The sequence below is a fragment of the Chiroxiphia lanceolata genome, chromosome 3 (genome assembly GCF_009829145.1).
Source record: "Chiroxiphia lanceolata isolate bChiLan1 chromosome 3, bChiLan1.pri, whole genome shotgun sequence".
NCBI classification, from domain to species: domain Eukaryota; kingdom Metazoa; phylum Chordata; class Aves; order Passeriformes; family Pipridae; genus Chiroxiphia; species Chiroxiphia lanceolata.
Window position 1 is genome coordinate 10,008,281 of NC_045639.1, and position 26,707 is coordinate 10,034,987.

A 26,707-nucleotide genomic window follows, 5' to 3' on the forward strand; every position below is an offset into this window, starting at 1 on the left:
CAAGCAGAAGTTGTTTTAGACTGCTCTAAAACAACTAAAATAGTCCCCCAGGCAGTACTGAATATAGTGGAGTTGCCTGCTTTTTTCTTCCATATCTTAAATTTAAAAGAAAGCTAAACGATAACTATAATGTTGGCTTGAGGAGTGCCAAAAAACCAGTGCATCTCAAAAGCTCTTTCTACAATATCAAAAGGAAAAACTCAACTTCCCTGCTCTACTTCATGCACAGAGTAATGCTGCATATTTATTCCCGTTCCATCCTTTGAGTCCCCAGAATTATTTCTATGAGAGCTTGGCATTTCAGTTTCTGGAATGGTCATACTTATAAATAAAATACAAATGTCATCCTCTTTACCTTTTTCATGGCCATGCAACACGTGAGATCATGGTATACAATAGGCACGTGATCTTTAGAAAGATGTACATCAAATTCCACATACGCTGCTCCCTACAGAAAATTGAAGAACACACAGAACAAAACAAAAAAACCATTAACTACTTATGCACAAGCACTACAGAACTGCACACCACTTGTCCAGTATTTACAGGTCCTGGAGATCACACAGAAGTTGAATTCAACTCGCTGTTACCAGTTAAGTTATGCTCAGCAACAGATTAATAATGAAAAAAAATTCACATGGGAAAGTATTTTAATTACCATAATGCAGGTCTCTCTCTCTATATATATATATCTTGCTCAATCTTGTAAACACTCTAGTAAGATTCAAGTATTGTAAACCCGGGTTCAGAGAAAGGCTAGGACGGTATTTTTAAATACAGATGTTTAAAATATACATGCCTTTGCAGTGTCCTTCCTCCCTCCTCTCCACTACCCCACCAAGAGACAAGGGATGGCTCCATATTGCAAAGCCTTAGGGAGCCATTCCATAGAGCAGCGAGCTTCTGGAGTCACTAGTGAGTAACACAGCAGAAGTGTGTTATATGTGCAAGAGCAGAAATAGCTGCATCCAGTATTCTCCTGTCCCTTCAGCTGTATGTTATTTTCTGTTGAGCTTAAAAAAAGGGAAAAAAGATCCAAGAGCTCTAAGTACAATCTTTTTGAAAAGAGGAAGGGCCAGAAAGAAAGAGAAACAGTAAAAGTTTGAGGTTTTTACTTATTTTGACTGTCTGCAAATCATTCCTTTGAAAGGCCTCCAAGAATGCCATTCATCAAATTAGCATCCTGACTCACACTTTTCCAATCAGTTCACAGAGAAAATAGGACAGGCTTTTTTCAGCACTTTTCTCAGCAAAAATATTTTTAGAGCAGTGGCTTTCAGTCTTCTCAATCTGCAAATAGTTGAAAGCTCTTTTCTGGTGATGCTGCTGCTGACTCCACCTCAATGCACATTTCTTGTGGGCTTTTTAAAACCCGTCCATAAACCTGCAGTGTCCCATCCAGAGATTAGGAACCACTGTTCAAAACAATTTAGTAGCTACAGTTTTCTTCTGGTCTGCAGTCAGCGCATGTTCCAGTCACTGTGTTCAAATTATACTCTGACTTCAAAAGAAGAGAAAGCTTTCAGCCATGACTCCTGGGGAGTACTCCAGAACCAGTAGCCAACTCCAGATTCCACTCCTATGCCTTTAACAAACTTCAAAGGTGTTTTGCAAGAACCTGTATTAATACCATTAAGGTATAAAGGCTTAGGAAAGAGAAGTTAAGCAGCAGGTGATCTCACAGCAGCACATGACTGTGAAAACAAGAGCCAAAGAACCTCTGAATGTACTTCTGCCTCCAGCTACTCTGCTGCACTAGACTGTCTAAATCATTCTTGTCACTGAACACTTCAGTGATCAAGATTACTGGAAGGAATAAAAGTGACCACCTCCATCACAGAGTTTAAGCACATGAAGCTAGTAATTGAAAGTCTTCTCTTAGAATTTCAAGTCTTCACTATAGCAAGCACCAAAACAAAGGACTCAGCTCAGCTCCCAGGCCACATTTTCAGACACCAAGTTTTGTTACACAGCAGTCTCTGAGTGAGACATTTGGCACCCGAGAGTTATGCTGACGGACTCCAGCAGTGCCAAAATTTTATTCATTTGTTCAAATTTATTCCAACCCTATGTCTCCACAGGGTTGAGATTAAAATTCTCTCTGTATTAGAACATATTAAATGGAAGAAGTCTTGATAGTTTTTTTTATGAACTTGAAAATAAGAGCCTAATCTAGGTATTACTTCCCACTACTCAGGGAACTTCTACAGTGATTTGACATAATTTAACATCAGTGCAACTACCATTCACTGTACTGAATCATGGAAATTAAGCATACAAGCCAACCTAGTTTAAACTACAGGTATTACATGTATGAAAACGTGTGTACATACATGACTAGCAGCATTCCTCAGAGAGGCAATGGTGTTCTCTTGAACTTTAGCAAGTCTGAAATAACAGCAAAGAAAAAGGTGGTGTTAGATGCAGCATAGCACAGAAGTCCATCGAAACAACAGAAATACAAATCAGAAGTTTCTGTTTTGGAGAACACCCACACTTCATATTGAAGTGACTTGACTGACCATGGGCTGCAGCTTTTTTAAGAGTCCGCCTCCCGAACTGATGTCAGTGAAATGAAACATAATCACACCAGATTAAAATACAAACAAACTTACTTAGCTGTTGTTGTAGAGTTTCCTGCTCCCCTGTGTCCAACATCTAGAGTTGTTCTTGGTTTCCAGTATTTTGCATATGAAGCCTTCATATCACAAGTGTATCCCTGGATCGGTTTAATAACTATGTAGTCCACTACAAGAAAAACACCAATACTTCTCATGTCAATAGATAATGGATCACTTCACGTGAAGTTATCTACATCTGTTGTTTGCATCAGCTGTACCTCTAACTTTTCCAATTGTCTTCCTTGGATTTCTGCTCATAATAGCAAGCGTAATAATTCCAGCACTCTTCCCAAGTTCTTCAATTGTGGATGACAGGAGGCAGGCAGAACCTACATGGCCTGGGAGTGCATCGCCCTGTACTACCTTCTCACCTAAATTTTCCTAAAAATGAAAAAAAAAACAAAAACAAAACCACTTACTATTATATGTAGGTGAGAATTCTAAACAAACTCTTCTTCCTTGCTCCTCAGGAAGATACAAACAGGCACTGACGTAACAAGTTTGTTGTGTATTTAAGAAAACTCTCATTTCAGGCTGAAATTGTTTAACATAAGTGTGTTGCAAGTTACTATCAGTAATGTGAAAATCTTGATGGAAATCTAAAAAACCTCACAATTGTCTTTGAAAACTTAGATTTGACAAGCTTTTCAGGTCAAAACTGCATGTGTGAAATAATCTGTCTTCTAAAAAGCCCAAGTCATATTTAGAACGAAAATTAACTGGAATAACACACATGCTTAAAATAACTTTGTATTCATTTCCAGGGAAGGAGGAAGGCAACTAATATGCAGAATGTGCACTTGACCATAGTCAAGGAACTATGTAGACACTTTGCAATTATGAGTGTAAGTGATCTCAAGGGCATTTGCAGACCAAAGAGAGAATGCTTAAAACTTTCTTCTGCATACACAGTATGAAGAGATAAAAAGCTGTTTTCTTTTAAAATGGACTTTGAATATTAGGATCTTTCAGGGGGAAAAATAGAGTGCAAAATAACAGACAGAGTAATGAGAATCCAGTTTTAATTTGCACTGGTTAATTCAGAGAAATCTCCTCTGCTTATAACATAAAAATTTAGATTAAATGATTGTGATATAACTAGTTCATATACACATTGTTCAGGATCAAGCAGGAGATGCAAAACTTAGCTGTGGTAAAGGATAAATATCAAATCAACCTAACTACAGTACCACACACAGAGCTTTGAGTCTAATTTGTACTGACATCTAAATAATCAGAACTGGAAAACTTTCTGTGCCACATCAAGGAGACTCACAAAACCTTTCTGCAAAATGGGCTGGGAGCCAATAGCCTCATACTTGTGTAAACAAATCCAGAAGATCCAAGAATATCAGGCAGTGGCCCTGTTTCAACAGTGAAGTCTTCACAGTAATTCAGTCTAATTCTCGAAGGCAGACTGGAGCTGCTTCCTAGGGGTAAACAGACGTACCTCAAAAAAATCAAAGATTAATTCCAAGTTATCGGGCTCCATGGTCTGTATTGTGTATTCTATCCATCGGTCTGGCTGCAGAGCATAACCACAGTCTGGCTGAGTGTGTCGACATTTATAGTCATTATTACTTATTAAGGAGAACTCCACAGTGTTTGCCATTTTCTGAGGTACAGTAGGGGATGTTTTCTCTTGGCCCTCTTCATCATCTTCATCTTCCTCTAGGCCTTCTAGGGTCAATTTTACTCTGTTCAACCAGATATATAAAACAAATAGTTAAGTCACAGAAGTGTCCTTGAAAAAGATAAAGAATTAGAAAGAAGCTTGAGCAGAAGCTCATACAATAGAAGAATTCTTCTCAACTCCACTATCTGCAGGACAGCACTACATGCAGTGGGCCCTCATAAGAGTCAAGAGTTTGTAGCCGTTGCCTAAATCATACTTTAGTCAGATTTAAGTGCTCAAGTCACTACTAAAACATGAGCTTGGATAAATATGAAAATTGTACTAAATGGTCTGAGAAGCAGCACTTCACCAAACTATTTGGGCTGCCCAATAAACAGCCTTCTTCCACAGACTGATATCCATAATGCCAAAAGGCTAATGAAAAGCACTGAGAACAGCAGTAATCATCAACATCAAGACTTGAATGTTGGCTGCTGCTAAGCACACACACAACTTTATGTCTCTATGAACAGTGATAAGGCAGATAAGTACACTCTATTAGAAATAAGTAATATAGTCTGAAGTAATTAAGTCCCTTGAGAAATCCTAAATGATCATTTAAGCTGAATGCAATTTCTGAAAAATCCTGGACTGAGAGGAATGAACCTCTCTATAAAAGATTCAGAATTCTTTATTATGCAGAGCAAGCCTTCCACACAAAGTGAATTATCTCAGTGACATAAGCTATAACAAGCAAGGAAAAAAGACAAAGCTCTGGAGAGCGCACTGTAAGTATTAATTCTTAATTAAACTTCCCATTCATCAGAAGTTGGAATTGGTGGGAGGGGGAATCAAAATTGGAAAAAAGACATTAAGAAATCAAGTATCACAGAATCATCAAATGGTTTGGGTTGGAAAGGACCTTAAAGATCATCCAGTTCCAACCCGCTGCCATAGGCAGGGACACCTTCAGAGAATTATGTAGGAACACTGCAGTTCCAGCCAAAAAGCAAGAAACACAAAGACGAGCACGGAGTAAGTATTTGTGCCAAAATACTTTGAAAGTATTTGATAGTACACCCCTATCAGCAACCCAAAATTAATTTAAAGGCTATATTAATTAAGTAAAGCATAAACAGTAGTATTGACAATTAACATTAGGTAAAAATTGCATACTGAGATGAGCAGGCTCTTACCTAAACCTCGATGTTTTAAATTTCTTCTTAGATATCAGTACAGGTGGTTTTTCAGAATAATGCAGACGCAATCTTATTTCTGTTTGACATGTCAGCCACCCAGCATCCACAGTTTCAATACCATCTATCGAAAAATCAAACAAAAGTAGTAGACACTTTAGTAACTTATTTTAGGGAGATCTAGACAGTTGAATATACAAACATATAAATACAGTTCGTCTAATATCATCTTCCAGACAATCCTCCTCATCACTAGCTTATCCTACAGTATTTCAAGAGCAATTGTTGAGTGCCTCCTTTCACCAGTGTTTCTAAACTACCCAGAACAGAAAACAGATACTGCACTTCTAAGGGTATTAAATAGAAACTATGATCAAGTGCACACTGTCTGCAGGAGAGCACTAAGTATTCCAGTGTTAATTTTATATATGCTATCAAGGGCTAAATTAAGCCTCCAAAGGCAAACATAACATTCCTTTGTCCTGGGATCTCTCAATACATGGAATAACACTGGAACTCTGAAGATTCATAAGCAATCAGAGGCTCCCTGTTTCTGTTGAGATACAGGTGTCATCAAAATCAATGCCAGTAAAGCTGTGTAAGTCTGCAGGACAGGGAAGAGCAACAGCTTTGATGGGGAAACAAAGCATGGAGGGGAATCCTCAACCTCACCATCAGGACAAGGAAAAGCCCTACAAGCAGCATGACCAGCAAGCACAAGCCACCACACCAGGTGCTGAAGCAGACCCCACAGTTCTGTAGAGTTCCTAGCTAAACCTATGGTTTGATGAGGATAAGAGAAAAAAGGGAAAAGCTTTAAGACAAGATGTATAAGAGATGATAAAGAGTTACCTTAAGTGTCACAGGACTGAGAAAGAGGTGGGTCAGAACTGCCAGAGGTGAGACACACATGCACACACGAACACAAGGTCTGGGCTGTTAAGAGCCTTTTGGCAGTTACATGTCTAACTGAGAAGGCAGACTGTGTACATTTAGTGCAAGTGTCTTTCTAGGCACAAAGAGTTTTTCTAAGTTGGGTATTAAGAGAAAGCTAAGTCTATTCTGTATTTCCAAAAATACTTGCTCATGACTTAAAATTTGCAAATTTCAACCTTTAACACCATCAGAGTGACAACATTTCAACTCTTCTCAGCAGTCTTTTATTAACAGTAGAAGGGATTAAAGCCTATATAACTGTATAAGCAGAGAAAACAATCACAGACAAATCTTAAAATTTATGATTTCAAATACTTTTCAATTACGAGACTTAATCTTGTTTACATTAAATTTATGGTAAAGAATAAAGGTCAATATGTCTAACTTACTATGGATTCCAAAGAAACCATCGTCAACAGTAATTTCATCTTCTAGAATTAAAAGGAGGGGAAAAGAATAAAAAAAATCTAATTAGTATTCACATTTTAAAAAATCATTGCCAAGTTAAATTAATTCTACTTTTCCATCGCACTTCTAAAAAGTGTATCTAAAAAAAGGCAAGGAAACTGAAACAGACAAAAGAAGCATGTTTTTTGCAACCTTCTATAAAGATTTATCCCAACTTTTTTTTATCCCAGGCTTTTTCTTAGTTTCTGCAAAAAAAACCAACAGTCAATACGCAGAATGCCACATTTTACCTAAAGTAATCTGAACTGAGAAGAACAAGATGGTTGCATAATTTTCTGGTTTGCTGCAGTATTTTACTGATATCTACATCCTACTAGTATCTAAGATGCTTTATTTGCCAAAGTAATACCAAGGACATTAAAGTTTCTTGCAAACATACAAGAAAGTTATCCTCCTGCACAGTTATAATTCAAGCTGTTAAATCAAGTTAGTCACAATTAAAATGCTTATTCTGCCCATGTGACAGAAACCAGCCTAGCATGAAATATTCAAAACACTCAGGTCACACTTACTTTTATCCTTACCCTTTCCAAAGCTTTAATAACTGAAATCTTAAGGCACTAAGTAAATTCATCAGCATTAAGAGAACTGCAGTAGTCTAAACAAACCACACATTTCTCAAAACATAAATCTTCACAAATTTTTGCCTCTACACCAATTAATCCCTTTTTTTTTCCCTTAAGAAGAATCATAGGCCTGACCTCATTTTTTAATAACCACAGCCAACAATTTAGGATCATAATGACCCAGTACTAACATACTAGGTTTGCTGCATTTTCTTAAAGATGAAGCATTGAGTACTACCTGTGAAAAAAAAAAAAAATACTCCTAACTATTTGGAATGAGATTATCTAAATTTAGAGAAAGTCTAGACCCTAGCAGAGGATAGGCTGCTTCTCTTGTCAGTTACTGACAAATATAGAAACAATCTTGCAGGAATAGAAAAACAACTAATTCAACTGAAATAAAAAGCAAAAAAAGGGGTGGGGGCAGGGGCAGGAACATGGTCATGGTTGTAGCCAGGTGAGGGTTGTTCTCTTCTCCCAGGCAGATAGATATCAGTAAGACAAGAGGGCATGGTCTTAAGCTCTGCCAGGGAAGGTTTAGGTTGGATATTAGGAAGAAATTCTTTCCAGAGAGGGTAATCAGGCTTTGGAATGGGTTGCCCAGGGAAGTGGTGGATTCTCTGTCCCTGGAGGTTTTTAAGATGAGACTGGATGTGGCACTTAGTGCCATGGTCTGGTAACCACAGCGGGGTTGGATCAAGGGTTGGACTTGATGATCTCAGAGGTCCTTTCCAACCCAGCTGATTCTATGGTACTATTCATGATTAACAAACAATTTCTTTAATACCACCTTCTTTCTAAAAGACATTATTTCAAATCATTAAGTTTTTTAATAGATGTGAACTCCTAAACGTGGAGGAAATACTTTTCATATCCTAGAAAACACATTGCATAAAGCATGCCATCCCATAGCAGCATGAGAGATCTAAACTACGAGCTACTTTCAAAGGTTATTTCAGTCTCTCTTACAACTCCAGCTTTTCCCCTGTTCAGAAAAGCATTAGTAACTTCAAGTCTGCATGCCATCTTTTCTTCCAGCAAACTACATTTCCACTAAATTGCCAGGTAAATAAGTCCATTCATGTTTCTATTTACATTAATCCATTTACTTAAGGAAGCCTTATTAAAAATCTTTGGTCTCAAGTTTTACTAATTAAATAGTACTTAAACAAAATCAGCAGTGACTTCACACCCTCCCCCCCATTTTCTCTAAAAAACATAATATGGATCCTTAGTCTCAAAGAATTAAACTTACAGAAAATTATTACAATTCCAAATTAATAAAAGAACAACCCACATAATCTTAAGGATGACAGCAAAGAATTTCAAATCCACTCCATTTTTAAGCCACTTACGTATACTTACATTTTGAGAGTAAGGCCCATGTTGTGCAAAGAAAAAGTCTATACCTCCCACACATTAATTAATTTAAATATTTTAAAAACTATAGTTATCAATCCCTCTAAACCAGTGTGCAGCATATTAGTAATCTTATGCATATGCCTCAAACAGATGCAGTTGATGCCCATACCTAAAGGGGTAATTGATCGTGGTTGCAGATGAGTCTCCCACGTGTGAACTATGACTTCGCAGGGACCATCGATAGTCTGTAATTTAAAAGTTAAATGTCTGCAATAATTTCTTTTTTTTTTTTTTTTGTTATATCTGATTTTCTACCCATGAAGCTGTTTGGGATGGTCATGAACTCAGCTTAGAGATTTAAGGAAGAAAAAGAGGAAGGAGAAGAAAGAGAGGGGAACGGAGACAGAGAACAAAAGAGAAAGAAAGAAAACAGATCAGGATTCTTATCCCTGCAACTGCTGATGGCACTACCTGATGTGTTGCATTTACATATGAGAAAACTTGTGACAGTGTGACACGTTGGAGAAGTTACACGGAATTATTAAATCTGAACTGCTTACAGCTACTCCACTGGACTACTTTAGTGTCTCTGAACTCATTAAGAGTGCTTGCTTTTTTCTCAAGATACTGCAGCAACAGCTTATGAAAAAACATACTCCACATCTACAATTCCAAACAGCATTCAGCATCTACTCATGCAGGTAGCAGTTGCAGGGGTAGGTTCTCCTTCAAAATTTGCCTGACTAATTCAAAGTCTATAAAACAAAGTTATTTCAGTTGTGGTACAGAAGAACAAATTATTTAGCATCTAATTAAAATATAAATACTTGATCCAATCAGCCAGCAATGAAGCCCCTGCAGTCTATTCCAGTTGGAACAACACAAATTAGATTCTTTCATTAAAAAAAAAAAAAAATTACTCTCCACCAGAAGAGTACATTTGTTGACAAACATAGCCAAGACTCAGACAGATACCCAGAACAGTAACTCAATCTCTTCTTTCAGAACAATTTAAGTTTGAAAAAGCTTTCTAGGTTAAAGCTTTCAAGTAACAGCCACTTAACAGAAAGAACACGCCTGATTCCCAGCTCAGTCACCCTAAGAAGTTTCCCTTAGCAGGGTGTGGTTGTTAGTATCAGATGTAAAAACCACCCTCAAGTATCTGCAGTTTGTCATTTTGGTGTTTGGGCCTAAGTAACTCTTGATTTCCAAAAAGACTTGCTTCTATTGCCAAAGTCTTGCAAGCTTCAATTCCAACTTCATACTTCAGCTTCTTGTTTAAATACATGTCAGATCCACAGGGACATCCAGACAAGCTTCAAACTCAGCAGTATAATTACAAAGTACCATAATGCTTTGTTATATTACAGCTCACCTAATAAATCCTTTACAAGCAGATGGGATTTCCTGATATATATTGAACACATTTAATCTACCACGTTTTTGGATGAGTTAACAACAAATGGTAAATATCTAAAAAGTGCTCAGTAAGACAGGTTTACTCTGAGTCTTAGCTAAAGCAATTTTCCTAATGAGTTCAGAGGCTTCCATACTTATGGTTCATGTCAGACTAAAATACATATGCTTCAAGCTATGTTTTAAAGACAGAATGCATGTAAATGTAAATAAATGATACTTTCAGTGGTTTTCAGTTTCTTCCTGTTACAGGGCAGTTTTAATTGGCATTTTCTCACAGCTGCCACAATGATCACCCTTAGGATATCTAGAAAAGTAAATGATCAGAGGTTTCTTTCCCCTTCTTTCACAGCACCTTCACACTTGCATGTTGCAATCATAGTTTCTAAAGCTGAAATCCATGTTTGCCAGCAGGGAGGCTGCCTTTTACTAACACCATGCAGGCATGCAAGCTCTCCAACAGCAACTCCCATGAACACACACAGAACTTGTAGTTTGTGAACCTGGGGAATGCAAGTCAGTCCTAACATGGATTAAGTTGTTTTCTTCAAAAGGTTCTTTTCCTTGTAAAAACCCCCAACATATTGTATGAAAATACCAATACCAGTTTATTTCTTACACTACTGTAATTGTCCATTTTAATTTTAGGTTCTAAAACAATGAATGAGAACTGAAATAACATCATCTCAACAATAAGCACACCATGCTGGACACATTCAGCAAAATTTCATCTCCTGAAAGGAATACAGTGGACTGATTGTGCATTTAATCCCAGGAACCCTCAACACTTTCCATACTAAGAAGAGCCAAGCAAAGCTACCTGGAAAAAAAGGGCAATGGATTAGAGAACAGGCACAGACATGACCAAGAACCCTCTCAATCCCTGCTCAGATTCTCTCTGTATTTATAGGCATTTAAATAATGTTTTAATTACACGTAACAGAAGCCATTGTTACAATGAGGTTAAAATACTGATGTAATTTCAGTGGCATATACTGACCACATTTGAAAAGCAGCCCAGTTCAGTAGCAGGAGTAAATGATGTGTCATCAATATTCATAGCATGGTACTGTTACCCAAAAAGAGATCCTCTGCTGGGACAGTCTTACAAGGGCATCTATCCAAATATCACATCAAGCATCTCAGTGGGCAGTACACTGAGATTATATTATAGTAAGTGGCACTGTGTGGCATGGATCCTTTTCTACTAATACAGACTTTTTTTTTTTTCAAAAGCAAACACAAAGATTACGTTGCTTGATTTTGATTATCCGAACATCTGGTGCAATTTTAAAGCTCTTAAAGGACACTCAAGAGTTTTCTTTAAAAATCCAGCCCTCTTACATTATGAGAAGCCAGGGCCTCCCCAGTAGTCATTAGACACTTCTGAAATTAAGGGTAAAATGCTTATCTGGCATAATGTTCCAGGGGTTCAAAGCAACCTGATGCACAATCTGCATGAAGTGCTTGGGTGATCAGTATAATTAAAAAATTAAAACACTCCCATGAAGGTTTAAATGATAATTTAGGAGTTCAGTTCCAAAGTTCCTGATTCAAGGCAACACAACACAGTAGGCATTAGGGGGGGAAAAAAACCAAGAAAAAACAAATCTTAAAAACACCACACAAATACATTTATCCAACTGCACTTTACTGATTAAAATAATAATCTACTTCGAGAGTAAGAAACAGCTAAATTAGACTTAACTGCTGATGTTGCATTTCTGACAAAAATCTCTCTGGATTTCTGTCCCACGTAAGAGACAATAATTAAGCAAAGAACTAAACAATTAACAAAGCCATTCAGCCATCGTAACTGACTTGCAAGGCAACACCACATGTAAGTCACCTGCCAGGAAGTCCTGAGCTAAACAGAGATTTTATAACTCTAGTATTTTGTAACAGTTTAACACACAGTCTGCTGTCTCAGCACAGTCATGGCAGAGGTGTTCCTTTGTTATTATTAGAATAATAATGGGTTATTAATCTAGGAAAAACAATTCTAAGGCATTCTTATATTAAAGAAATTACTGAGTCTAGGTCTAAGTTTCACCTTTGTTACTTACAGTCCAGGCACTAAACAGATTTATTTACTTACATTAAAAAAAAAAAAAAATTAACTCTCATTTGAAACATCTATAATTAAGCAGCATTCTCACAAGTGTGAAAAATATTCCCCAATCCAGTCTTTAAAGTCCTGCTACATGCACAGATATTTTACACTTGTCTTGAAAGAAATAACCCTAACCTTGCATGCTTATTTACTGTGGGAAAAACAAATACAGAACAGTTTAACAGAATAAGGTACGTTCCTTACTAAGGTTTTCAAATATGCTTCATGCAAATGATGCATGTAAAATTATTCTCTTAAAACATAAGATATAAAGAAGACAAATTCCAAACAAGGGCGTTTTGGGGTGTCTTGCTCACACCTTTCCATATACCCCCCATCTCTGCCTCTACAACAAACAGAAGATATGTGTAGAAGAAAACATAGGAAGATGTTCACAGTGAGCTAACTGGTACCAGACTATGCTTAAGGAAAGAACAAACCTCGAGCAAAATAGCTACTGTCTTATTTCATCAAGTGTACGTATTTATTTTTCTTTTTAAATGCTTAAGGTGATTCTTCTGTTATCATCAAAATATTTACAACACAGTAATGTCTCCCAACATACAGGAGCCAAGACCTGGCACCAATTTTATAATAAAATGTTCTTTGTATATATATTAGCATGCAAAAATTCTAATAATTTTAACATATTTTTTTTAAAACTGCTCCATTTATATAACTACAATTATGTTAACACCAACATGCTTCAATGCAAACAAACTAAACTTCCCACTACATCATACTATCCTTCAAGTATAAAAATATACGGAGATCAAATGATGGCTTTTTTTAAAGGGTGGTGAGAAAAATACTTTCCTTTTTTTTTTTAATAAAATGCCAATAATTCTACCTGTTTTCATATCTAGTCTGTAGCAATATTATGGATCATATGGGAATTAAAACTTCTCTGTGTAAACAGGTATCACCCTCATCTTTGCCACCACATCCAACTCAAGCACCTTCACAGATGCAGCAGCTATAGAAGGGAACACTAATTTCAGCTGGGTCTGTCTTCAGCGTGATTTATTCAGTTATGTGATGTCAAATTCATATAGTCAGACTTCAGTATATGTTAAAGATTACACATGTATCTGTTATTCTATTAGAGACCATGACACACAAAAATTGCACTGATATAAAAAGTGAACAGTGTTTGAGAGATCATATATTGCAAGGAGATTAATCACATGCAACAGCTAATTAAAAAAACAATCAGTGAAATAAAAATATTCTGAATAATTTAACTTAAAAGTTTTTTTTTCCTTATCAGATCTGGTAAAGTTCTCTGTATACTGTCTCATCTGCACTATACTGTGCATGATATTCCTGTTAAAAGCAAATCCTACTTTTTCATTGTTCTTCAAAAATTTACAGAAAGTGGAAGAAAACACTGTATCTGGACTTCTTTTCTTCAAAAGACTTTATGATACAAGAAATAAGGTCCTGTGCACTTAAGAGGTACAAGCTAAATGGATAACCCTGTACCCTGGCAATTCACACACTGTACTTTGGAGGGTGGTTTTCATTTTTTCCTGCTTTTTATACACAGTAGCTCTTTATGCTGGTATTCCATAAAATTCATACTTACCTTGGCAGACTCTGCATCACACGGTACATAAAGTGTGCACGATACAGAGCACCTACTTAAAGAAACACACTCACCAATACATATTGTAAACTTTTTCAAATGGTAAAACAGAAATGGTATTGTCTATGAGCACATTTTCTGCCCATTTCTCGCTAACTGTGTTTTTTCTAGTGTGCTATTGCTTACATTTTAAACTTACGGACATTTGCAAAAAAAATATAAAAGATTCCCGTGAGAGCTGCTAGGCTATAAGAATTAATCTACTTTTGGCCTTATAGTGACCTCAGGAAATCTATTACCAGCCTTCCTTTCTTTTGCCTCAAAGTACCAATTTAAATATCAGTTTCAGATTAGATTATTTCACATGCTGTAATGAAAAAAAAACCAGAATTGTGTTTTGTTTGAAATTAGTATCCTTCACTGAAATGATACTTCTGTCAAATATTTTTTTCAGCTGAGAAAAAATTTCATGCTCTTGGACAGTAATTTGAAATATTTAAAAGATATAGACGAGATGATTCTATAACTCCTTTGCACATTTAGCTACAGCCTTCATAATCCCAATTTCAATGAAGAACTACAGCCCAGGGTGAACAGGTACAGGATATTAATAGAATAAGAAAGACAGCAAAGGCAGCTGCTTAGTTACTACTTGTTATTAAGATAAACAGGTAAAGAGTAGCTGCTTATTTTCCCAACTTAGTCCAACGTTTTTCTGGATGCAGCCACATCTCATCTGGAAAACTTCTCCCTACCCTATAGTGTGATCTTTACAGACCAGGATACTGCCACATACATTCAACTCTAATTCACACACATTCAAGTCACATGCATCTTTTACATCAATACCTGTAAAAACACATCTGTGTCTGCCTCAGTTTTTTTTCCCCTCCAAGTCATGCAAATACCTACATACAAACATACAGAAAACACTGGGATGCCCTGCTCCTTGTTTCATGTTTTCACTCGAAGAGATTAACGTGTTAACTATGCAGTACAAACCCTAGTTAATACTCCTCATGCTTCACAAAAAAATATCTGCAATGATTTTAAAAACTGTAATAATTAGGCAAACTTAAATACACCTTCTACACTAACCATTTTTCTCCTGCTACCACTTGCTTCCATGCTAGAGATCCTTGCCCTGCTGAAGTCCATATTCGATTCTAACTATGAGAATCTCACCATATCATTTTAAGTTTTAATAATATCAGGTGGATCTTTAGGACTGAATTTTTTAATACACTAACACTGATAAAAGAGAGAAGCCAATTTAAACAAAAATAATTGCAGTTAACAGCACATGGTTATGTATTTCCAGAATTGAACTGCTTGTATTTCCACAACTGTTTTAACGTTTCATATGTTGCAATTTAAGATTTATTTCTAAAAAAGCCTCATGTTTAACTCAGGAAATCCTTTTTATTTCAAATAAGGGAATTTTTACTAGTGATGAACCAACTTCAAATAGAAAAAGCTGTACATACCTTAGGTTCTAGGAAGTATCCTTTAAAATATCGATACTGAACAGGAACTCCTCTAGGAAGCTCTACAGCAACTTTCCATGATTGACTGTGGAGAAAAGAATAAACAAACAAACATCGAACAAAAAAGTTTAAAAATACAGCCTAAAAGCCACCTCAGACGTATGTCTAAGTGATATTCTAAAATAAAAACCTAGTGTATTGCTGAAGGAAAGTTATTACAAGGTAACTTAGCCAAACATGAACAAAACACAACAAATACTTAGAATTGAAACTGCACTTTTTAATCTACAGATCCGAAGTGCGCTAACAGAGTGAGAACTTCCATCCTCATTTAACAGATGGGGAAAACACAATGAAATAATTCAGAGACTCGTCCAAGATCACACAGCAAGTCACTGACAGAATTATAAATACATCCTGCAAGCCCTGTTTTCCTGACTCATACCAACTGCAATAAGGTAGCACCATTGTAAGAAAATACTGAATTTCTTGCTGCGTTTAAACTTTCTTCGTATACACTCATGCTTATACACACATCTTCTAAAAGTTTTATTTAAAATGAGAGGTTGCTTAACCTTCAATCTTCTCCCCATCACTTTATAGCCATAATAATAACTCGTTTATAGTGTTTACTTTCTTTTTAACCTATATCTCCTATATATCTCCTATAATTTGCTGTATAGTTATGGGACTGAGAATTATCCCACAGTAATTTCTTATTCAAAATACCTACAGCCAAACTAGTGAAATGCCAGCCACAACAGTAGAAGCAACATCCATAACTAGAAAAGCATACCCAAGCCAAAAGTTTTCTTAAACACATTCTTAAGCATCCAAAATGCTCAAGGGCAACACAAGAAGTTCTGGAATTTTACTAACAGTACATGTAGCTCAACAGTTTACAAACACGAAACCAGAATAAATTTGTTGCTCCAGAACTTGAGCTGCTTCAGATGGAACAAATAAAAAATAACTAAAAAAAAAAAAAGATAAGGGAAAAAATACAAAACCAGAAAACCCCACGCCAACTTACCGATCGATAGTCTGGAGGACCACAGCAACTTGTGGATTCCAATTTCCCAAAGCACTGCAGCTCCCACATATTGCAAAAACCTCTCCTACGGGAAAAAAAACAACAGAAAATAACTCACAGTTATCATTACTCCAGTATATATGGCATTAATAAGTACAGCCTACACAGTCAAACCTTCAGATATTTTAAACATACACACCATAAACACCCATCTAAAATTCCCTTTTTTCATTTCAGAAAGGAATTTTCCCCAACCCAAAACTACAATAGCTTTTTCTTCACCATCATAAGGACCTCACTGAGAGAGGGACTACCCTAGCCCATAAAAGGGTTGGCTTCCAAATTGTTGTGAACTAATACTGTTCAAAATTCTCTGGAAATGCAGCAGGCAGATTTTCACTGTAAAATGTTTAATGTCAAGATAATGCAGTTTTTTCCCAGATACTCTGTATTTTTTAACCCATATACAGATACACACACAGTACTAAGTAACCTACTTTCCAAAAACGCAATTCTCTCAAATTCACACCAACAATTTAGAAAGCACAAACAGGAGGTTGCTAGCATTATTCCCAAGGCAACACATCCAATTAATTTGGTTCCCAAGAGAAATAAAGTTCATTTTGCTGCTATGCTTTCAGCTTTCATTGGATATAAAAATGTAACACTGTTACACAAAAAAACACACATGAAATTGTCACACTGTGTGCATCTTACTGCATGCATACATATAGAGAGAGAGAATCCAAAAGATTGTAATAGTGTATTTCATTCTGGCATATCTCAGAATTAAAGTTAACACTGCAACTTACCCTTGTTTTGAGTATAAAACCTGTATGTATCAGACTGTAAGAATGACAACAATGACATATACTAATGGAAAGGACAGATTTGTATTTTGCTCTTACAGGGTTTCAACAAGATTTTTAGACACAAGAAAAAAAAATCTGTTGCAGAATGAGCAAATGTTAAGTTTTAAAGTATATTTAGGCACCACAAAAGAATGATACAAGTATCTATGATGGTTATTTCCTGTTCTTAAAGAGGGGAAAGCAGTAGCAATAGTGTTGGAGCCACAATAATCTATACATACAAAGTAGACAAGTTATATGCAACAAATGTACACTAGCTTTTACTAAGCCACATATGGTAGCTGGAACTTCAAAGTCCAAAATAAGTCTGGAGGAAGTCCTTATGCCCCCAAAATTGTGTCCATTCTTTCCAATTAAACTAGTAAGAGATACCACCAGGACTGTTTATGAAAGAAATCTCTGCAGGTCCAGGGGTTGGGGAAAAAAAAAATCTACAAAAGCCAAAAATTAAGTAAGGTAATTTGTTCCTAAAAGCAGCCTACTGAAGTAATTTTAGATAACATCTTGAATTCCAATCCTTTAAAAAAAAAAATTCCATTGCAATTCATTAGAAAAAAAAGCCCAAGCTTTCTGGATGTTCACTGTAGGCATACAAATGCAGACAAAAATCTGCATTATGAGTATACTTACTATGCAATTCACTGCACACAATTGCCTGTGTCAGGTGCTTTCCCTTTTCCACCCTGTACTGAGGCACATGATGGTTTGCTTTTGCAGGGAGGAGATAAAGGGGGGGAAGGAAGACCACCTGAACACCACACAGGTAGAATTTCTGACTTCAGATATTAAAAAGAAGCAAAAATTCTTTTAATATCCCTCTAAAATAGCCATACTTAATCCATCTTAGTGTAAACACCAGCCAACCTTTGAAGTGTCATCTAAATTATATTCCTCTTAACAGGAGCCAGCTAGAATAGTTTTCCAGCCTTCTGTTCTAAACAAACATTCAGTAACTACCTCTCACTCAGTAAGGTACAACACACAAAGGCAACATTTGAGTATGATATAGAGACACCCCTAAACTGCCTTCAACAATTACACTGAGGCTGAATCAGGATTTATAAAACACTGCTGAAATTATCTCAGTAAAGGCACAAGTGAAATGCATGATGAACTGCCTTTTCATAGGCAATTCTAAACACGGTGGGGTTTGCTCTGGTTTTTGTGTTTTAAGCTCAGGGGTTCTAAACTTCTTCCCTCCCCTTGTCAGGGAATCAAAGGTTGCTACTGGCAGAGCTCCTTCAGCTGCAGCAAGGGAAGCTTCTCTAAGCCTTCTGCCCAGTCCCAAAGCTTGCAACAGCTCTACTGATGTTGCAATCTGCCTGTTTGGGCCAGCTGTGTGGGGGCACAACTTCTGTGTGGAGCTGGGAGCTAGAAGCTCCCTTACTTATTTCATAACAGCTAATCTGCCACCAAGCAGTCTCTTGATATGGGACTGTGTCCTGATGAAGAGCTAAAGGAGCCACAAGCCAGTAATCAGTGACCCTCTTCCTTCTGCTAAAATGAGGCAAAAAGCACTCAATGACACAAATATGCAGAAGCCTGCACACCAATGTGTTGGGCTTCATCACTGATGTTGACTCCAGAGGTGGTTTGGCTGAAGGAAGCAGCAGCCAGAGAGTCAGGGAGCACCATTCCTGTGCTGGTGATGCCTTTTTATCCTAACCCTAACCCTAACCCTAACCCTGGAGTCACGAGCTTTGACATCAATGGTAAGAGACAGTGATCAGGACACAGGGAGCATGTTAGTGCTCAAAGTGAGGCTTTTTAATCTCACCAACTAACTACTCACCATAGTGACCTGACAAAATCAGCATCTGACATTTCTAAATAAACTGGAAATTTTGCTGCTTGTAGAACTGCTGACAGCTCCGAAACTTACCTCTCTTCTTTCACAAGACTGCATCTTGCCACTGCTGCATCTCAAAGCTCTTCTCCCAGGTCAAACCCAACAATATCAATACTGTCATAAGAAGAAGCAACCTTCTGTGGCACTTCTTTATGCTATACATGTGATAAGTATTTCCAGATAATTCTTCATAAACAGCTGCTGAGGTGGGATCTAGTTCTCACTAACCCTACTTTTTCTTGCAGATATTGTAAGTACAAGAAAAAGTTACCCATCCAAAGTCAACTTTGTTAGTGACAATGTCATCACAACTGTGGAAGCAACAGTGTAAACAGGACAAATAGAGCATAGCTTGCAATACTCCATTGTACAGCCACACCAGTGCTTTATAGTCACATTTGATCTAAGGCCAATATACTCTTTAATTTTAAAGTTTTCTCCAGAATGCTATAGAAACACTACTCCTTACTAAAGGCTTTATGTCCACATCTCGTGTCAGTTTCCTGTTCCCAAATGCCGAATCACAAGGGAGGAACACGGGGCAGATGTCGAAACTTCTAAGATGTTTTTATCCTTTTCTTCCCCACCAACTACAGTAGACACTTATGCCATCTGGTATTTAGCTGTCACAGGAATTTTGCCAATCTGTACATGCTCCCACATTCATCTGCTTCTGTGAGGCTACCCTCAATTACTTTTTGGTGAACTTCCGTGCTGGATTTGGCTGGGGTCAAGTTAAATTTTCTTCATAGTAGCTAGTACAGACTATGTTTTGAATTTGTCCTGGAAACAGTGTCAATAACAGAGGGATATTTTGGTCAGTGCTGAGCAGTGCTCACAGCACTAAGGCCTTTTCTGTCTCTCACTCCACCCCACCAGAGAGGAAGCTGGTGGTACACAAGAAGCTGGGAAGGAACCCAGCTGGGACAGCTGACCCCAGCTGACCAAAGGGATATTCCAGACCATACAACACCATGCTCAGCAATAAAAGCTGGGGGGGAAAGGAGGAAAGGGGGGACATTTGGAGTTACAGCATTTGTCTTCCCAAGTAACTTTACACGTGATGGAGCCTTGCTTCCTTGGGGATAGCTGAACACTTGCCTGCCCAGGGGAAGCAGCAAGTGCATTCCTTGTTTAGTTTTGCTTGCATGCACAGCTTTTGCTTTCCTTATTAAACTGCCTTTATCTCAACCCATGAGCTTTTTTTTCTCTCCTCCATCCCACCGGGGGGGGGGAAAGTGAGCAAGCATCTGTGTGGAGCTCAGTTACCAGCTGTGGTTAAACCACAACACCTTTCTTCAAAGTTCCTAAGATGAGGGTCAACATAAACAAGCACAATTTATAAACGCTAAATCTCTTGATCTGATACTTTGAGTTCATCAGTTACAGAAGTTATTTTACACATTTTTGCATAGACAGAATACTGAATGAAGCTGCATATTCTTTTTGTCCTTAACTCCTAGTAGAGTTTGTATCTTGTGAGAACTTTCAACAAGGATGCAGAGAGAATAAAAACCACAACACACACATCAATGTATGCCTGACTGTCATGGTTCAGAACACAAACATTCATTTCCGTTGAATAACAAGGTACTAGAGACAGAAGATTTTAAACCAGTCATAACTATTTCGGTTAGCAGCAAAATCTCTAGCACAGTATGAAATTGTTGGGAGAAGGAGGTAAAAATTATTTCCCAGCTCTCACTTTCAAATTCCTACATGGAATTCCTTAATTATTTTATTTTACAATGACTTATCATTTTGATATTTGAACTGACATGTTCTTTTACCTCTGAGGAAAACAGACAAGACAGCCTTTGAACACTCTACTATTAAGTTTTCTTCTAGGTAAACCATACATAAAAGAAAGCATGATTTGGGTACCTGGTTCTGCTGTTCCTTTTACTTCAAAAGTCACTTGAGAAGAGGTCATATCTGCAGAACTTTTGTCTTAGGATAGCTGAAATCTCCTATAGTGGGAGGAAAAAGACACTACATTTCAGGAACAATCACTACATCTACTCCTGTCCTAAGTAGGAGGAAACATTAATCCCGCCACTTACAGGGAAGAAAGCCACTAGTGATATTACTGTTTGAATGAGCAGTCAAAACACAAAGCTCTTTAAAACCAGCAGCAGACCCAGAAAACAGCATCCAGCTGCAGAAGACACTGCTGCAACACTGGCGCACACACACACACACACACAAAAAAAAGACTACTAAATCAAATACTGCATGCAGGTATCAGTATCATGCAGCACTCATCAGTATTCAGCTGAGATTTTTAAAAACTCTTTTTGACTAATTTTGCTCCCAAAGAGGCCACTGGAAGTTGTAAGACGTTTAATATTATGATCTTTGGCAAACAGTAACTTGTCTCATCTATGCTATTCTTCAGCATCCCCTCCAAGTTTTCCCAGAGAAGCACGACAGTTACTTGTTCATCACCGTGGACTCTGCTCCCCTACTTCCAGCCTTTCACATGAATCACCAGCAACTAGATGCACCAAACAGTCTTCAAAACAGCACCTTAGGCCTACAGCCTCTGTAGCCAGGGCAGTAGCTGGAGGATTGACCCTGCTTCAGGTTTCTTCTCCAATACACAACAACTCGATGGAAAAAACCCCTGGCAGAATCCCACTCTCACCGTTACAGCAGAAACACAATTGATGTAACATATCCTTTTATATTATTTACAGAAGTAGTAGTCATAGCACAGGATGTTGCTAGACTGTCATCACTCAAGTATATTCATTTGGACAGGGGCTGCAAAATAATTATACTAATTATATGCAGAATTAACCTTTGCAAGGTCTCAGCTAATCCGTTTCTTTACATCACTGGGGGGGGGCTTTTTATTTTGTTTGGGTTTTGTTGGTTTTTTTAAACAAATCAAATACAACGTTTTTATTGCCATTTTTGAGCAGGACAAAAAGCACTTAATTTCAGTACAATGTTGGTCAGCAATCCTTTAGTAACAGCTTTAATAATAATATCAAAAAGAACTAATGACACTAGAGAAAAATCTGCCTTTTATCAGCTCTAATATAAGCCCTTGCCTTCAAAGGGCACAGGACAGCTTAACAGATGCCTTGAAAGCAAGAAAAGATAAAGGAAGTCAGATACCAAATACTGAAAAAAAAAAAAAAAAGCTCATAATCAAACCTCATTCCTTGTGGGCAACCCGAAAGTTATTGTAGACATTTAAACTTCAGACCTTAACTGTTGCTTCTGGATCTTTTCCTACTCTTCCTCTAACTATGGTTGCCTTTATATTCCTTTTTTCTCCTACCTTCTTTCCCTCTCCATGTCAAGAAAGGTGACTTTTCAGTGGTAAAATGAGAGCAAGCAAATAGTAGTAATACAGATATCTCTGGTCACATATTCCAATTCTGGATGTAGTCTTTTACAAGTAACATTGCTGTAAATGGCCCAGACTACTGAAGCTAGAAATAAGCACAGGAATTCCATGAAGGGGACACCCTCCAGGAACTCTGTCACGTGTGTGTCATTAGGTGATCTGTATGTAAAGTGACACATTCTAGCATTTATTTTTAGCAGTTATTTCTAGACAGAGAAGCACAGTGTGTTTCAGTGCTGAAACTAAGACTGAACTCAAAAAACTGGTCTGGTAGGACAAAAATCTCAGCTTAATGCAGAGAATATGAATTACTGGTGTAATGCATTTATGAGGACACTGAATAGTTACGGCCTTGGCTGTGTTCAGCGACTGTCCTTGCTTGGACAACCTTTAACTGAAAAGGCAGAGGAACCAAAGGGGAGATGAAGTAAGCAAAAATGCTTTTCAAAAGTCTGTAAAGCAGGTAAGTGAAAGCTGAAATCTGCACCCAGTTCCCCAAAGCAAGAACATGCTTTTGTCTTGTAAAAAACCTGCTATCTCCAAAGCCAATGCAACAGGACTCAAACTTCACAAAAACCAGCATGTCTGTCCTACTGCAAATTAACTAACTACCTATCCATTCCTAGAGAAAAATCTAAAATCCTCTAAAGCCCACAAAGCTTCTGGTCAGTCTTGTAAAAATTTTATGCACCTACCTAGAAGACAGTTGTGGACTTTTCTAAACTACTTAGCAAAATAATATTTTTCTATACAGCAGTAGTCAATCATAAGGAGATTTTGATAAACTCACTTTGTAAAATGGTCAAAATTCTACTCAAAAGGCATTTTCTCAAATACCTACTCAACCTACCCAAGGGATGCATATCAAGAGAAGAAAAATTCTACATCACCAAGTATGGGTATGATTTTTCTAGCAGAACTGCAGCTACACGTATTGCACTTACGTTCCCATTTAGGGTCAAATCACTACCTCTCACTCTGAAAAAACATCTTTTCCAGCAGAGCACTGTATGTAACCAAAGAGCAAGGAACAAACAGATCTGCTTTTTGTTAAGGAATCGAGCCTATGTCGTATATTATCATGCACTTATAACAGCATTCCGTACTTTCAAGACACGATGCGAACATATTTTACTTAGAGGGAAAACCAGCATAAGTTCAGCTGTCTAGTTACTGATAGTTCCTGAGAAGAGGAAGTCATTTAATTCCCAAGAGGGAACGGCAAGAAACCTTAGACAATCAAATCCTCTAACCATGTAAGTGGTGTCAGGCATCTTTTAAACCTGATGCTTCTTCCTTCAGATTTTCAGCACTGCCTAACCAAAGAAGCTGACAAAGAATAACGAAATCCTCTCTGCTCCCCACACCTGTAAAGATGGATTTTTAGGAGAATGCAAAGAATCCTCAGCTCAAAGGGGTCGTGACATAACTGTCTGCTTAGGGGAACTGAAGCAAATTATAACAGTTACATTAAAAAGTAATAAGCAGCAAATATTAAAAGTCAATTGAGCAGACTGAGATCACCCAGGTAGATATTTATCAGCATTTCACTAAAAAAAAATAAATTAAAATTGTTTCCCTACAGATCCTTGCTTTTACAACAGAACCATGTTATTTCCCCCAGCATGTCATAGTTCCACAGTTTCACACTCTCCTCCTTTTGCAAAGCAAACCCCTACCCTTTCACAATCTCTAAAGGTTTCCCCATGAAGACTGTGACTGCACAGCAGCATCACCCTGAGGCCTGTGGGGGGACTGATCTGCCTTCAAAAGCCTGGCTCAGGTAACCCTGCCTCAACCAACCTCACTATAAAACAGGCTGTCTGCAAGGCTTCGAGATCTCTGCAAGACTTCCAGAGCAAGGGGTAAGATCAGCAGCCCAGCAGGCAGGATCATGTGCAATCTTGGTTCCCCTGCCACAACACAAAGCTCTCCTCATGGCCTTAAGACAGGAAGTAAAGCCACTGGTAATCTTGCTATTTCATTTTCAATTTTCACTTGCCTTCAGATACCCAAAAGAAAAGCAATATAGATTTTAAGCACAGTATCCTGCAGGGTAAATAGCAGAGGGGAAAAAAAAGTATTCCTTGTTCTAATATTGCCTGTAAAGGTCTCCTTTCTCCTCCTCACAGGCTCCTCAAGGAGTACAAGAGTGACAGGAGTAAATGTACTTCCCTAAACAATAAGGAATCCAAGCTCTGCCCTTTGATTCTAGAAGGGAACTAGAAAATGCAGGTAAGGAAGAAGAAAAAAGATGACATAACACAACCAACTATTAACGTGTCACAAAGTATCATAGATTTCCCCTAAAATGAGGTAGCAAAGGTCATCACAGATGGGGAAGACCAAGATATTTTTTGGTTATAGTCTAAAATACACCAGGACATGGACCTAATTTATTAACTCAAAGCTTGAACCCTCTGGCTTACAGGTCTGGTGCTATATTAAAACCCTTCACAATCCTTCAGATTTAGTGGATTATTCTGCCTCACCCTTAACTTCCTTAACCTTTCCAATATCTTTTAAGAGGTATTGGCTGTTTGCTGTCCCGTATCTTATACACAGTTTTTTCAGGGTCAGCTAAATACACCCCAAGTAATCTGGGACAGTCCTGGACTGTAACAGCCTCACTTACAAACACTGAACAAATTTTAGTGTCATAAAAATTCATAGCAGTCATGAAACCAGATTACAGGTTTCAGTACAAGTGATATTTTTAACAGCAACTCAAAGAGGTCTGTGAGGCTGTGATTCCAGCAGCCTAAGGGCAATGTTTGAAACATCAAGATAAAAAAATACAGCTGACAAAGTATCTTATTAATAGGTGATTTATTTTTTTTAAGATATCTGAGTAAATAAATCTTTATAGGTACTTAAGGCAATTTTTCAAAGGCAGTTAGACTATTAAAATGAGACAGCTAGGTACCTAGGTGCCAGGAAATTCCTGGAATGCATTTTAATACTTTCAAACATCTGATTTTCAATGTAAGAATACTTTTTAACCTCTGTACTACTGAATTTGCTTAGTTAGCTGTAAAAAAACTAAGACCATTGTACCAGGTCTGGCAGAGACAGAGTTAATTTTCCCAATAGCAGCCCTCACAGTGCTGTGCTTTGTACTGGTAGCTAGAAAGGTGTTGATAACACAGCAGAGTTGTGGCTACAGGTGACCAATGCTCACACAGCATCAGTGATGTCTCTCCAACATTCCTCACTATCACCAGTAAGCTGGGGGTGGGCAAGATCTTGGGAGGAGACATAGCCAGGGCAGTCCCTTGCTTCCACGTGCATGACCTTTGCTTTTGCTTTAATAAACTGCCTCTTACCTTGACCCATGAGGCTTTTTCCATCTTATTTTCTCCCTCCCTTGGCTGACCCACTGAAGAGATGAATGACAGAGCTGCTTAGTGGGCAACTGGCATCCAGCCATGGTCAAACCCACCCCCACCCACTATCTATGCACAAACAGGCTCTTTCATAATGTTAACACACATTTCATCACAGACCACGGCGCACAATCCTAGTACTGCAAAAAGTAAACATGCTAAATTATTTCAAAATATCACTCCACTTTTCTGCATATAAAGATCAAAAAGGCAATAACAAGAAGGCTGCAGTATTTTTGCTTTTACTTCTTTAATTTTAAGCAGACCTTCTCCACCTTAAAGGAATAGACTCACGAGACTTATCAACACCCAGGAGAGGTCCAACTCCAGCCTGAAGCAGGGGAAAGGTGCCACAGTCCCAGCCAAGTCATTTGACAGCTGGGAGCACACGCTGATACAGCACACCAGGGCCCCGTGCAGCCTCCCTGATGAATCACGAATTTGAACACTGCCAAGCACTGCCGGACAAAGGTACTGCACCTACATTTCACCTTCTTGAAAGCTGAGCTACACACAGCAACAGGAAATCCACCGTGCACCAGATCTGCTGCTGTGCTGAACAAAGAAGAGATACAAGCCTAAGACGTAGTTCTGTCATTTTTACTCACAGCCTTGGACTCCTGAGCAGAAAAGTATCAACTCGTGCAACTTCAGACTATAACATTTCGATGATAACAAGTGAAATCCGATTAATCTTGTAGTACCAAGAACGGATTTTTTTTGCTTCTGGTTTGTCCTAACAAAGTGTCAGAATATCATAGAACACGTCTAAAGTAACAAATTAGGTATGTAAGAAAATTATGTAACAATAGTTGACAACACCTGTGTTTTAGTACAA

The 26,707-nt window shown here is 37.8% G+C and overlaps 1 protein-coding gene across 8 annotated transcripts in view; it reads right to left on the reverse strand.

The window, feature by feature from the left end:
• Positions 1-26,707, reverse strand: part of GPCPD1 (glycerophosphocholine phosphodiesterase 1) — a 44,101-nt gene that overhangs the window by 14,827 nt on the left and 2,567 nt on the right. For all 8 annotated transcript variants that reach the window (XM_032681909.1, XM_032681910.1, XM_032681905.1 and 5 more), the window contains exons 2-12: positions 21,007-21,092; positions 16,402-16,486; positions 15,369-15,453; positions 8,934-9,009; positions 6,758-6,799; positions 5,433-5,556; positions 4,072-4,318; positions 2,840-3,002; positions 2,616-2,748; positions 2,334-2,388; positions 356-448 (exon numbers count right to left, since the gene is read on the reverse strand). In XM_032681909.1, the coding sequence (XP_032537800.1) occupies positions 356-448; positions 2,334-2,388; positions 2,616-2,748; positions 2,840-3,002; positions 4,072-4,318; positions 5,433-5,556; positions 6,758-6,799; positions 8,934-9,009; positions 15,369-15,453; positions 16,402-16,486; positions 21,007-21,055 (1,152 nt within the window). In that variant the 5' untranslated portion in view covers positions 21,056-21,092. The remainder of the gene's footprint in view (positions 1-355; positions 449-2,333; positions 2,389-2,615; positions 2,749-2,839; positions 3,003-4,071; positions 4,319-5,432; positions 5,557-6,757; positions 6,800-8,933; positions 9,010-15,368; positions 15,454-16,401; positions 16,487-21,006; positions 21,093-26,707) is intronic.